At 36.5% G+C, this 13,338-nt stretch overlaps 1 protein-coding gene across 2 annotated transcripts in view; it reads left to right on the top strand.

The window, feature by feature from the left end:
- The first annotated feature begins 1,538 nt into the window (after window positions 1-1,538).
- The window catches only part of wdr35 (WD repeat domain 35), a 36,940-nt gene continuing 25,140 nt past the window's right edge, over window positions 1,539-13,338 (top strand). For both annotated transcript variants that reach the window (XM_041249830.1, XM_041249829.1), the window contains exons 1-8: window positions 1,539-1,827; window positions 3,767-3,884; window positions 4,465-4,536; window positions 4,758-4,850; window positions 5,317-5,445; window positions 6,082-6,215; window positions 6,583-6,748; window positions 10,364-10,509. In XM_041249830.1, coding sequence (XP_041105764.1) covers window positions 1,804-1,827; window positions 3,767-3,884; window positions 4,465-4,536; window positions 4,758-4,850; window positions 5,317-5,445; window positions 6,082-6,215; window positions 6,583-6,748; window positions 10,364-10,509 — 882 coding nt within the window. In that variant the 5' untranslated portion in view covers window positions 1,539-1,803. The remainder of the gene's footprint in view (window positions 1,828-3,766; window positions 3,885-4,464; window positions 4,537-4,757; window positions 4,851-5,316; window positions 5,446-6,081; window positions 6,216-6,582; window positions 6,749-10,363; window positions 10,510-13,338) is intronic.

Raw genomic sequence — 13,338 nt, 5'->3', positions numbered from 1 at the left:
TACTATTATCTGTATACATGCTACTATTGGGCACCATTATCCATAAACACCATGTTCATTTCACTGTTATGCTGATGACACACAACTTTAGATCTCTGTAAAACCTGGGGATATATCAGCTGTCTCTACCCTAATTGCATGTCTGTAGGAGGGGGGAAGCTGGATGTCCCAAATTTTTTTGCAGTTAAATTCAGGTAAGACTGAAGTCTTGCTGATAGGTTCTCAGTAGAAATTGGAGTTGGTATATTCTATAAAAACCTAATTTCAATTAAGAACTACAAGTTTTGAAAAAATACATTCTAGCCGACTTCCCAAGTAAAAACAGGCTTCTGTTATTTTGAACTACCACTGCGTCAGATTATTATTAGTGTTTAATAACAGTAAAAACATTTTATTTAGAGTTGAACTTAAACCCGTTCACGGCCACTTGACAACATAAACCTACCAACTCCTGGTTCTCGCTTGCCTTTTTTTTTCAATTAATTAATTGATTTAAAAAAAAAAAAAAAACTAAACGAACAACTACCTAGCCATTATTTAATTAATCATTGTTTGTTGTCTCTACAAACTGCCCATCATACTAGTGCAGTGCAGACTATAGGTCAAATCACTGTTCGTGTAGGGTGCATTTTATTGTGTGTGTGTTTTATTTTGTCGGACTTCTGGTGTCTTCAGAATAACTTTTATATAACTTTTTTTTTTTTTTTTTTTTTTTTTTTTACATTTTAAACCGTTTAAAGACAATACCGTAACAAAACATACAATGATAGTTTGTAAACACGCAGCACAAAAAGTAGGGAGGGGGGTGGGGGGGGGCAAAATATAGTTTTCCTCCCCTTTGCATTGTGAGTTAGGTGCCTATGGTGTCAATAAAATTACAGTTCAACCAAAAAAAAAAAAAAGAAAATTTTACAATTTTCCCAGATTTTTTTTTTTTTTTAATTTCACACAAATCATAAAAATGGACCTGGGAAAGGTCACCCATGCTCTTAATCTGATCTCATTTTTGATGGTCACACATTTGCCCGTTTTCCCATTGGAAATAGTGATATTTTGAAATATCACTGTCCTGGTCATAAAAGCAAAGTTTGTGGGGAATAATAGCCATTTTCTATACTTTTGAGGCATAAGCAATTAAGAAATAACACTTACTACCCAGGAACAAAAAATAAAATAAATAATAATAATAATAATTGTTACACGGTGTTATTGTAGTTATCATAAACTACTAGGCGCTCGAAACGATATTGATTCGCTACCCACTTGTTTTCGACATGTACGAAAAAAGTGGAACCGTGTGGAATCCAGCTCAACATTATTATTAATTTTTAAATTAAATATTATGGGTAACTAAATCAAGACAATTGAAAGCACGCTATTTATTTATTTATCCACATATAATGTAATGGTGAGACGTAACGGGCAAAGAAAATATACATTTTAGTCTAGCGATGGCTGTCACTTAATTTACTTACGTACTATATTCAAACAACAATAATAATAATAATAATAAAAAAAAACAGCTGTTCTTTTCCCTGCTCTAAATGGGATCTCAGTCGTCAAGAAGCCTGCGTGAACACAGGAAGTGAAAGGAAGGGCAGGATTAATCCGGTTGGTGGCTGGTGGTAACCAGGAAACCAGGTCTCGGCTTCTCCTACAGAAATCCACACATCCAAACATAAACAAAGCGATTGGGTTGCTACACAACGCATTTGTTTCAGTTAGACTGTAGTCTTAAATAATTGATGTAATTTTATTTAATGTGAACTGTTTAATGATCCTCCTTTACGCTGAACTTCCACGATGTTTATTTATCTCAGTAAAAAGGTGAGTTTGCCACAACTACAACTGTCTGCACCATTTCAGTTAGAATATGTTTACATTAGCGTCACCCATTTTATAATTTATCATTTACTGTAGCTAGTGTTGGTGACACTATGGTATATTAGCCTTTTTTTTAATGAAGTTTCACTAATTTCTGAAAATGCATTTAAGTAGGTACATAGAAAATCAGTGTGGTCACCACGTATGTTTGAGGCATGTTCACAAGAAACTACAGAAGGTATAGAAAAGTTTGTACTACAATTCAAAATTTTGTCTTAAGTCTATTTTGATGGGTTAATTAAAGCGTGGCATTCATGACTTTGGACTTAATGCTCGGTTTAGGAGTCATGAAGCAGGTCCAAAATGATGTGCAATTGTACGGACAATACTGGAGAGCACACTATATATTACCAACAAAGACTGGTTATGTATCCCTTCAGGACACTAAATACCTTGCAGACTTAGTCAGATCAGTGTCTTCGTGGTATTTCTGGACTCTAATGACTGTGTTATGGCAGGTGTCTAATTTTTATCCAGTATATAAAGTTAATGTTTATACCCCACGCACATTTTGTAGTGCAGGGGGTGCTTACCTAATCGTAACTGTTAGATTTGCAGATACAACTGGGATATTTTTCATCACATGAGGTCAACAGGTCAGTACAGTTCACAGTATGTGTCAGTCCTCAGGATTGTACTGCTGTCTATTTCATTTAAAGAGTCTGAAAAGTTCATGCAGTACATGATGCTTCAATTAGACTTTATTGCAGATGTGCACATACTGTGGCCTGGTTTTCTTTATTATTTATTTTCATGAATTGAGTTATCAGTTCCCCAAATTTACAAATTCACCTTACATAGGGACCTTCTGCTTTCCATCTCTGTTTTCTCCTGTGGCTGGGTAAAATTCAAACAAATAATACAGCCCATGTGAAAGTGACACATAATCAGATAAAGCAAGGAAGTTGGTTCTTTCTCGTCCAAGCTACTGGGCAGTTTGTGGGTGGCTGTAGTCATATACATTGAGCTTGAGTTGTTTATGATTGTTGAATGTTTATTTATGTGTACAGAAGGTTATAGTACCTTTTGCTATTGTCTTCTGAAGTCCAAGCATCTTAAATAAAATCCTTGCAAATATATAACCGCTGTTTAGAACACTATTTTCAGCATTGTGTTAATGGAATATACTGAAGCAATACAACACAGAGGTTATTAAACTGAGAGATTCTACAAATTATAATCCAAGCTAGGAAACCACACCAATTTCAGATGACGTACATTGACGTGGGCCGTATACATTGTATATATCACTTGAAAAAGTAACAGGACAACTGTATTTATAATTTATTAAATTCTGACAAAATGCAAAAGTTTTATGAGCATAAATTTAAAATGTGCTGTTTATTCCTGGACCCTTCTGTAAAAAACAAAAAAAACAAAAAACAAACAACCTTTTGGCTTTGTCATATGTGAGTAGGACTTTTATCTACCAGGTTCCATTCTCAGACAGCTATAACCTGTGGCAGTAAAACAAAAATGTTGCGTCACCAAGAATTTTAGGATTTAAAAAAACAAAACAGAACCTGTTTGAACATAATTTAGGTCCTTTAATTAATGTCATGTAACCAAAGAAACTACCAAAAGTGGATGTTAGATTTCAAAATGTCACATTTTTCAGTTGTCAGTTTTTTGTTAAGTGGAAAACTACAAAGGGGTATGTAATTCAGCATGTTAACGTAACATTTTTCAGCAGGTTTCATTTGACTTTAGGAAGCAAAATGTGTTCGTTCTATAGGGAGATACAAAACCTTTGGCTTTAGTTGTACACCTAAACCCTGGGTAAATGTGTATCCAAGATTTTTTTTTTAGTAGAACCCTTGCATAATCTCCTTTCATCCTGTCTGTAATTTTTTATTATTTCATTTTGCTCTCATGTTTTCAGATTGCAATTCCCAATAACATAAATCTGAGATGTGTTTCATGGAACAAAGACCAGGGATTCATTGCATGTGGAGGAGAAGAAGGACTTCTTAAGGTTCTTAAACTTGAAACACAAGCTGGTAAATCTCTTATTTTCTCATGAAGTAAAAAAACAACATGTGTGTGTGTGTGTGTTTTTTTTTTTGTTCTTTTTGTTTTTTTTGTTGATCAAACTGTTTCTGGCAATACAGAGTGGGTGGTTAGCAGACGAAGCAGGCGCTTACTTCAGGAAAGTCAGTTTGGCTGATCCTGTCCTATGTTGTTATGTTTTTGGCTGGGAACTTATAACTGAAAAGGAGCTTCTGAACTCACCCAGACATCCAGGTATTTTTCACGACGGGTACCTGGTTCTGGATTTTCTACCTGTGCCGACCACTAATGCTGACTTATTAAAAAAACTAGAGGAAGCAAACAGTATTTGAGTAACTGTGGTAAGAACCACTTGGAATGATTGTAAACACCATTACAGAATACAATACAAATAAAAAATGAGATGTTAAATCAGTGTCCTATTGTAGACTCTGCATTTAATGCACAGTTCACAGCCTACCTTTGTAAGGCGCTTTGTGATGGTGGTCCACTAAGAAAGGCGCTATATAAAAATAAGGATATTATTATTATATTGTTTTATATTGACTCCTAATGTTTTGAAATCTATAGATGATGCCAAGCTGAAGGGACTGGCAGCTCCCAGCAATCTGTCAATGAATCAGACACTAGAAGGGCATAGTGGTGAGTTATATATGCAATGTACTGTGTATCAGTATATTTGTCTACCCTGGTTACTGTTAACAGATCTGTCGTTGATGACATTTTACTGTGACTGGTTAAAAGTTTTTACACATTAGACTACAGTCTCTCTTTCTTTTTAAATGGATTATGCACATCTGTTCACAGAGTGTAAATTGTACATTAGGTCTGAGTAGTGAACCACCCCATATGTGTTTATACAGGTGCTGTGCAGGTGGTGACTTGGAATGAACAGTACCAGAAACTGACGACAAGTGACCAAAATGGCCTCATTATTGTGTGGATGCTTTATAAAGGTACTGACTAGTGTGGCTTTTGTTCCAGCTAATTACAGGACAGTCCACCTGAACGTTATTTTTGTTTTCACAGCAAACAAAAAAAATATGATCTTCCTGTAATTTTTTATATGAGAAGCAGATACATTGACATTTTCTAAATTTATTTTTATTTATTTAAGTGCATCCATTTGCAATGCAACAGCATACTGTTTTTATTGTAGTTTCTTTTATATTTGGGATATTTGTTTCTATGAAAGCTTTTGACATTTGTATCATCTTTGTAAAGCTGTTTTCGTATTGTTTTGTAAATTAAATTAATTTAAAATGAATTTCCTTAAAGTAGCATTTTCAACACCATCAACAACGTACACAGTTATTTCATGATGCCCCAACTATTACTGCCTTGATCAACTGGTTCACTTTGGGACTGTAGTTTGAATTGCATTTTTACAAGCATTGTGTTTAGTGACATTTATTTTGACAGGTTCTTGGTATGAGGAGATGATAAACAATAGGAACAAATCAGTTGTTCGAAGTATGAGCTGGAATGCGGACGGGCAGAAGATCTGCATTGTCTATGAAGATGGCGCTGTTATTGTTGGATCAGTAGATGGTAAATATTATGATACACAGATTATGTGTTTTCTATTTAAAAAAAAAAAAAACAAGTGTTATTTTTATTTATTCTCTAGCAGTGTCTGATCATAGATGCTCATTTACTGTGGTATAGAACGGTATTTAAACTATGCTCAAGTTTTTACATGTGCATTCAGTGGATGAAGGTAATGATACTAATGGCCTAAATCTGTACATAAAACATATTTACATATATCAAACTACAGTTTTTCATTTATTGTAAATCTGAAAAGGTTATTGAGTGTATCATAATCTGGGGGCATATGGTGTCTGCCTACCTCTGAAACATATCTAGAGGACTGTGTGTCTAATTATGATTAAGTTTGAAAGGACAGTGTTTTTTGTTCCTAATTTCTAGAGTTTCAGTATCTAGGGGTAAGCACTGTATTTCCTTCCATAAGTCCATGTGTAATACAAGGCCATGACATTCTTAAGTTACTGAGTATCAGAATATGTGGAGGCATCTATGTCTTGTGTTCAGTGTTGTGGTGGGAGATGTACCGGTACATTATAACAGTGACATTCTTGTTCGTAAATGATAACAATAGCCTGTGATTTTTTTTAATAGACTGAAAATTAAATCATGCTTTCATGATATATGCTTATATTATAGGTAACCGGATTTGGGGAAAAGAACTAAAAGGTATCCAACTGTGTCATGTTGCTTGGTCACCTGATAGCAAGATTCTTCTTTTTGGCATGGCTAACGGAGAAATCCATATATATGACAATCAAGGGAACTTCATTGTAAGTCAAGTCATTTGTTCGGTTTAGAATAAATGTCCACCACAGCATTCATTACCTGCTAGATAATTGACCCTGTCTTTGATTAAGTTTCCCCGGCTTGCGACACCTAACGCTTGTTGTCAGTTTCAACCCTGCGACGGGCATTAATGCTTAATTAAAATATCTGAATGTACAGGTTTGTTATGGTGTTTCTTGCCAATAAAATTACTGCTGTTATTTTAGTAAAATTTATTACTATTGAACATTAACAATGCTGATATTCTTTTATAAGATCGACAGGTCTTAGTATATTTTGTGAAAACAGTGTTATTTTTAAAACTTTGAAATGTATGGTATGTAATATGTGGTGTTCATGTTCCCTATGCAGGTAAAGATGGCTATGAACTGCTTTGCCAATGTGACGGGTGCAATCAGTATTGCTGGAATACATTGGTATCCTGGAACAGAAGGCTATGTTGAACCAGACTGCCCTTGCTTGGCAGTCTGCTTTGATAATGGAAGATGTCAAATAATGCGCCATGAGAATGATGAAAGTAAGTATATGAAACAGATTTTATATATAGATTTTATATATAGATGTACAGTTGCAGACAAAAGTATTTGGACAGTTCTATTATTTAAAATGTTTCTATTGAAAAATATACATTAAATTAGAGATTCAGCTTTAAAAACAACAAAGTGTTACATAACATGCATAAAATGAAAAATAACATGGAAAAACTTATTTTCTTAATTTGACAAACTATCAACATATTTTTTATGAAACCTGTTCGTTGCTAATTATTGACAATTATCATTATTGAAAGACAGCACCTGATGATAATTATAAAATACATAAACTGTAAATTTGTGTTTCAAAAAAGTAACAAAAATGGTTAAAACTAAAGAGTGATCTCAAAATGGCAGTGATACAACTAAACAAAAAAGGAGCAACTACCAGAAAAACAGCAGAAAGACTCAGTTTACTGAAAAGCACTGTGCTAGCTATTATTTACAAACGCAGGAGAACAGGAACTACTGCAACTAGCTCCAGGTGTGGAAGACTAAAAACTATTTCTGTAAAATCTGGAAGAAGACTCGTTCTAGGAGCTCAGCAAAATCCTCGGATTACTGCAAAAGGTTTGACACAAGAATTGAGAGAAGATGATCAAGAAATTCACTAGTGAACAATTCAGTGATAGCATAACAAGGTGAACGTCCATGGGGGGAAAAAAAACAAAAAAAACAAGTTGCAAACCTTTGTTAAAAACAGTACACACAAGAAAGTGATTGGAGTTTTACATTGAATACTTGAAGCCTGATGATTTCTTCAAACAAATTTTGTGGTCAGATGAATCCAAAATATAACTTTTTTTTTTTTTTTTTTTTTACCAAGAAAGCAGCGATGTATTTGGAGGAAGAGAGGAGAATATTTTAAAGAAATGTTCATCATGCCCAGTGTTAACATGGTGGAGGTTGTGTGATGGTATGGGCTTGTTTTTCTTCTTCAGGCACTGGCAACCTTTGTATTGTGGAAGGATCAAATAATGCTGCGAAATTTTAAGAAATTGTGCACTCTCATTTGTTACCCAGTGCTTATTGGACGGAAGTTTGTATTCTAGCAGTGCAATGACCCTAAGCATTTTGCGAAGTCTACAAAGGAATGTTTGAAAAAAGGAAGATTCCAGTTATGGATTGTCCATCTCAGTCCCCAGACTTGAATCTCATTGAGATGTTGTGGATTGACTTGAAGCCTGTTATTGCAAAAAGGAACCAAAGCAGATTGCAGAACTCAGATGTTTGTGTTGAAGAATGGCCAAAAATATATCTGGAAAGATGCCAGGAACTGGTTTCAAAATACAAAAAAAAGTCTACAAGCTGTAAAGGAAGTAAAGGGTGGGCACACAAAATGCTAATGTAAGTGTGCCCAAATACCTTTGTCAAAGTGTGACATTTGTTTTTGCATGTTATTTTTAATTTTATGCATTTTATGTAATAATATGTTGTTTGATTTTAAAGCTGAATCTCTACTTTAATTTCTATCTTTTAAATAGAACAATTAGAAATTATAGGAATCACTTAGTGTTTTTTTTCATTTTTTAAAAACTGCCCAAATACTTTTGTCTGCAACTGTGTATGTCCAAAACATCCTGAATTAAAACATGTTTTAATCATTTCAACCTTTTGGTTACATATATATATATATATATATATATATATATATATATATATATATATATATATATATATATACTATATATAGATATATATATATGTATATACATACATACATACATACATACATACATACATACATACATACATACATACATACATACATACATACATACATACATACATACATACATACATACACATACATACACACACAGTGCCTTGCAAAAGTATTCAGACTCCTGACCAATTCTCTCATATTACTGAATTATAAATGGTATGTTGACATTTCTTTCTCTTTGATATTTTATTTTTAAACACTGAAACTCAGAATCAATTATTGTAAGGTGACATTGGTTTTATGTTGGGAAATATTTTTAAGAAAAATAAAAAACTGAAATATCTTGCTTGCATAAGTATTCAACCCCTGTGCTGTGGAAGCTCCCAGTTTGCACCGATGAAAGAAATTGCCCTAACGAGGACACAATTACCTTACCATTGGTCTCCACCTGTGAACCATTAAAGTTGCTGTCACATTTTCTGGATAAAAACCCCACTGTTGAAGGATCATTGGTAAGGCTGTGAATCTGAAGGAAAATGAAGACCAAAGAGCATTCTACAGAGGTTAGAGATAAAGTAATACAAATGCATAGATTAGGGAAATGGTACAAAATAATATCCAAGTGTTTGGATATCCCAGTGAGCACAGTTGGATCAATAATCAGGAAGTGGAAGCTGCATCACACCACCCAGGCACTGCCAAGAAAAGGCCGTCCCTCAAAACTCAGCGCTCAAACAAGAAGGAGACTTGTGAGAGAAGCCACAGAGAGGCCAACAATCACTTTGAAGGAGCAACAGAGTTCAGTGGCTGGGAGTGGAGTAATGGTGCACCAGTCAACCATATCAAGAGCTCTGCATAACACTGGCCTGTATGGGAGGGTGCCAAGAAAGAAACCGTTACTCAAAAAGTACCATCTGAAAGCACGTGTGGAGTTTGCCAGAAAGTATGAGAGTGACCCAGCTGCGATGTGGGAAAAGGTTTTGTGGTCAGATGAGACCAAGATAGAGATTTTTGGCCAAAACTCAAAGCGCTATGTGTAGCGCAAACCTAACACTGCCCATGCCTCAAGACACACCATCCCTACAGTGAAGTATGGCGGTAGCAGAATCATGCTGTGGGGATGCTTCTCATCGGACTGGGCATCGTGTTACAATTGAAGGAAGAATGGTTGGCGCAAAATACAGAAAAATACTGCAAGAGAATCTGCTTCAGTCTGCTAAAAAACTGAACCTTGGGAGGAAATTCACCTTTCAGCAGGACAATGATCCCAAGCACAAGGCCAAAGCAATATTGGAGTGGCTCAAGAACAAAAAGGTGAATGTCCTACAGTGGCCCAGTCAAAGTGCTGATCTCAATCCCATTGAGAATCTGTGGCACTATTTGAAAATTGCGGTCCACAAGCGTCGTCCAACCAACCTGAACAACCTGGAGTAAATCTGCCAAAATCACTCTGACACTGTGTACAAAGCTGGTACATACTTAACCCAAAAAGAGTTAAAGCTGTTAATGCAGCGAAAGGTGGCTCTACCAAATATTAATGTGTGGGGGTTGAGTGCTTATTCAAGCAAGATATTTCAGTTTTTATTTATCTTAAAAATATTTCCCAACATAAAACCAATGTCACCTTACTATAATTGATTTTGAGTTTCAGTGTTTAAAAATAAAATATCAAACAGAACGGAATTTCAATGTACCATTTGTAATTCAGTAATATGAGGGGTTCTGAATACTTTTGGAAGGCACAGTATACATAATATATGTGTGTGTGTGTGTGTGTGTGTGTGTGTGTGTGTGTGTATATATATATATATATATATATAATATCGCGATATAGGAGGTTTATTTTCTACTAAAAAAAAAAATGGTTTTAGTGATTTGTCATCCACTGCCTGCCTCTTCTCTTTGTGTGACTTGTTTAAATAATGTTCTTTAGGTCCTGTAATGATTGATACTGGAATGACTGTGGTAAGCATCCAGTGGAATTACTGTGGGAGTGTTCTAGCCATGGGAGGCTCGCAGAAAGTAGCATCCCAGGATAAGGATGTCAACGTTGTACAGTTTTACACACCTTTTGGAGAGGTAAGAACCTGTGCTATTCAGTTCTGGTTGATTTTTCTCCATTGTTCTTTATGATTCTGTAGATTTCATGTTTACTTACTCCACTTTCAAATTATTTCTGATATATCCATTTGCTCCATTCTTGAAATGCTATTCACCTTACTAGAGCACTGAGGATTCTTTGTTTTTGTTCATCAAAACACCAGTGTCTACTTTTAAGGCATGAAATATAAACATAAGCTTGCTTGTGTAATTATATATATATATATATATATATATATATATTATATATATATATATATATATATATATAAAAATATATATATATATAAAAATTTATTTGTATTTATTTTTTTACACACATACATATACCGTATCACTTCAGTTTTGCCGCCCTCGTATTGACGCCACAGTTTTATATCAGCTTTATAATATGGGCTGCCTTTGAATAAACGCCGTTACACTGACTATGTACATGTAATGCCCCCGAAGAGACGAGATCCTCCATCTAGCACGTGGTTGCTTTCCTGGGCGGAGGAATGTTGTCTTTTGTGTGTAATGTTTTGATCGAACAGGTGGCAACTTATTGGTCAGGTTACGCTTGTCTTCCATTGCTAAGGCCAAACATCGCAGCACCTGGTCATGGCGCCAAGTAAACCAACCTTGGCTAGGAGCCACCTTACATCCTGTCAAAATGTGCCTTAATGTTGCAGGTGATGAACACAAAGGACAGGAGGGATCTTCTCCTACCCAGAGGTTTAGGTTCTGTGGTGATGGGAGAACATCATATGTTGACCTGATGAGGAAACTGATCCTGCTCTGTTCCATTGACCATAGGTCTTGCCAGCCAATCTTGCGTTGTTCCACACTCTCCCATCTCATCCATTCTCCCTGCTTGGCTTGGGAAATGACCTTTATACACCTCATCCTCTCCTCCTGCTTTTTCACCTCATTGACTACCAGCTTCCTCCTTTGAGCTGGGGCTGCCTTGTGCCATGTAGGAGGAGCTGAACCGAGACCAAGACCCCCTCTTCCATGCTGAACTTGCCCTATGATATCACCAGTTCGAAGGGCAGCCTTTGCATCTTCCACAGCTTTCTTTGCCGCCCACTTTCTTCCAATTTTCAACACAGGTGCTGCCTCCCTTACGCATTTGTCATGTGACTACTAATGTCATTTCCAGTCTGACCTTGGCACACTTAAATTCCTCGGTTAGAGCAGAGACTGGTAGCTGCAGTATTCCTTTACCATAAAGTCCCACTCTGCTGAGGCAGCGTGGAACTCCCAGCCATTTCCTGATGTATGGACTGATTAAAGCTTCCAGCTTCTCTACTGTTGTCAAAGAAACCTCGTACACAGTCAGTGGCCACAGCAGCTTCGTCAGTAGACCACACTGAAAGCACGAGAGTTTTAGTTTGCCTCATAGAGCGCAGCTGTCTATGCTCTTCAACCCTTCCACTGCTTGTTGTCTAACTTCTCCCACACGAACTGTGTCCTTTAGATCCCCGTCGTACCATCTCCCAAGACTTTTCACTGGCTTCTCAGAGACTCTTGGTATTGCCTCACCATTAATGAAGAATGTTTTATCTACTACTTTGCCTTTAATTATAGAGATGCTCCTTGATTTAGTGGGCTTGAGTTGCATTCATGCCCTTTCAATGTTATTGGTTAATTTGCCCAATAACTGATTAGTGCTGGCTACTGTTGTAGTCATGGTTGTCATGTCATCCATGTATGCTCGAATTGGTGGTAGTCGCATTCCAGAAGCCAAGCGCTCTCCTCCTACTACCCATTTTGATGCCCTAATGATTACTTCCATTGCCATGGTAAAAGCCAGTAGAGAAATGGTGCATCCTGCCATTATTCCAACTTCTAGGCATTGCCATGTAATGCTGAATTCTGAAGTTGAAAAACTAAATTGCAAATCTCCAAAGTAGGCTTTCACTAAATTTGTTATTGTCATCGGTACACTGAAAAAATCAAATGCTGCCCAAAGAAGTTCATGTGGCACTGAACCATATGCATTAGCCAAATCCAGGAATGTCACATGGAGCTCCTTCCTCTCCTTTTTAGCTGATTGAATTTGTTGCCAGATCACATTGATGTGTTCTAAGCATCCTGGGAAACCTGGAATGCCCGCTTTTTGTATTGAAGTGTCAATGAAGCAGTTCTTTAATAGGTAAGTTGACAATCTCTGAGCAATAATGCTGAAGAAAATCTTGCCTTCTACGTTTAATAGGGAAATAGGACGAAACTGACTGATGCTTGTAGAATCTTTTTCTTTAGGTATAAAGACTCCACCTGCTCGGCGCCATGCTCTTGGTACAACCTGTTTTTCCCATGCCACTTTCATCAATTTCCACAGAATTCGTAGAACTCCTGAAGCACTCTTGTACACTCTGTATGGAACTCCATTAGGCCCTGGAGATGATGATGCCCTTGCTTTTTTCACAGCTTGCTCTACTTCTTTCCACTTAGGTGCACAGTCCTCCATTTGGTATTCTGGTGGATTGATAGGTGGGATGTCTGAAGGAATTGACATAGGCTCCTGCCTTTTTGAATCTGTATGTGTTTCCTCCAAATATCTCTCCAGCTCAACCTTAGATGCTTTTAGTGTGCCATTCTTCTCACTGGTGAATAACTTCTTTACAAATTTGAATGGGTCTTTATAAAAGTTAGCTCTCGCACGCTCCTTCTTTTTGTAGCGTTTCCGTAGGCGCTCAGCTCTGCGCAATGTTGCAAGCTTATCTTTTATGACCCTTTTAAACAGACTGAGTCCCTCCTTCTGACTTTGTTCTGCTCTTCTCCATTGCTTCCTCAGCTGTCTCCTTTCTCTAACTAAGCGTTCAA

The sequence above is a fragment of the Polyodon spathula genome, chromosome 5, assembly GCF_017654505.1.
Source record: "Polyodon spathula isolate WHYD16114869_AA chromosome 5, ASM1765450v1, whole genome shotgun sequence".
Taxonomy (NCBI): Eukaryota; Metazoa; Chordata; class Actinopteri; order Acipenseriformes; family Polyodontidae; genus Polyodon; species Polyodon spathula.
Note: the sequence above shows the minus strand (reverse complement) of the source record. Positions and strands in the feature narration are given on the sequence as shown.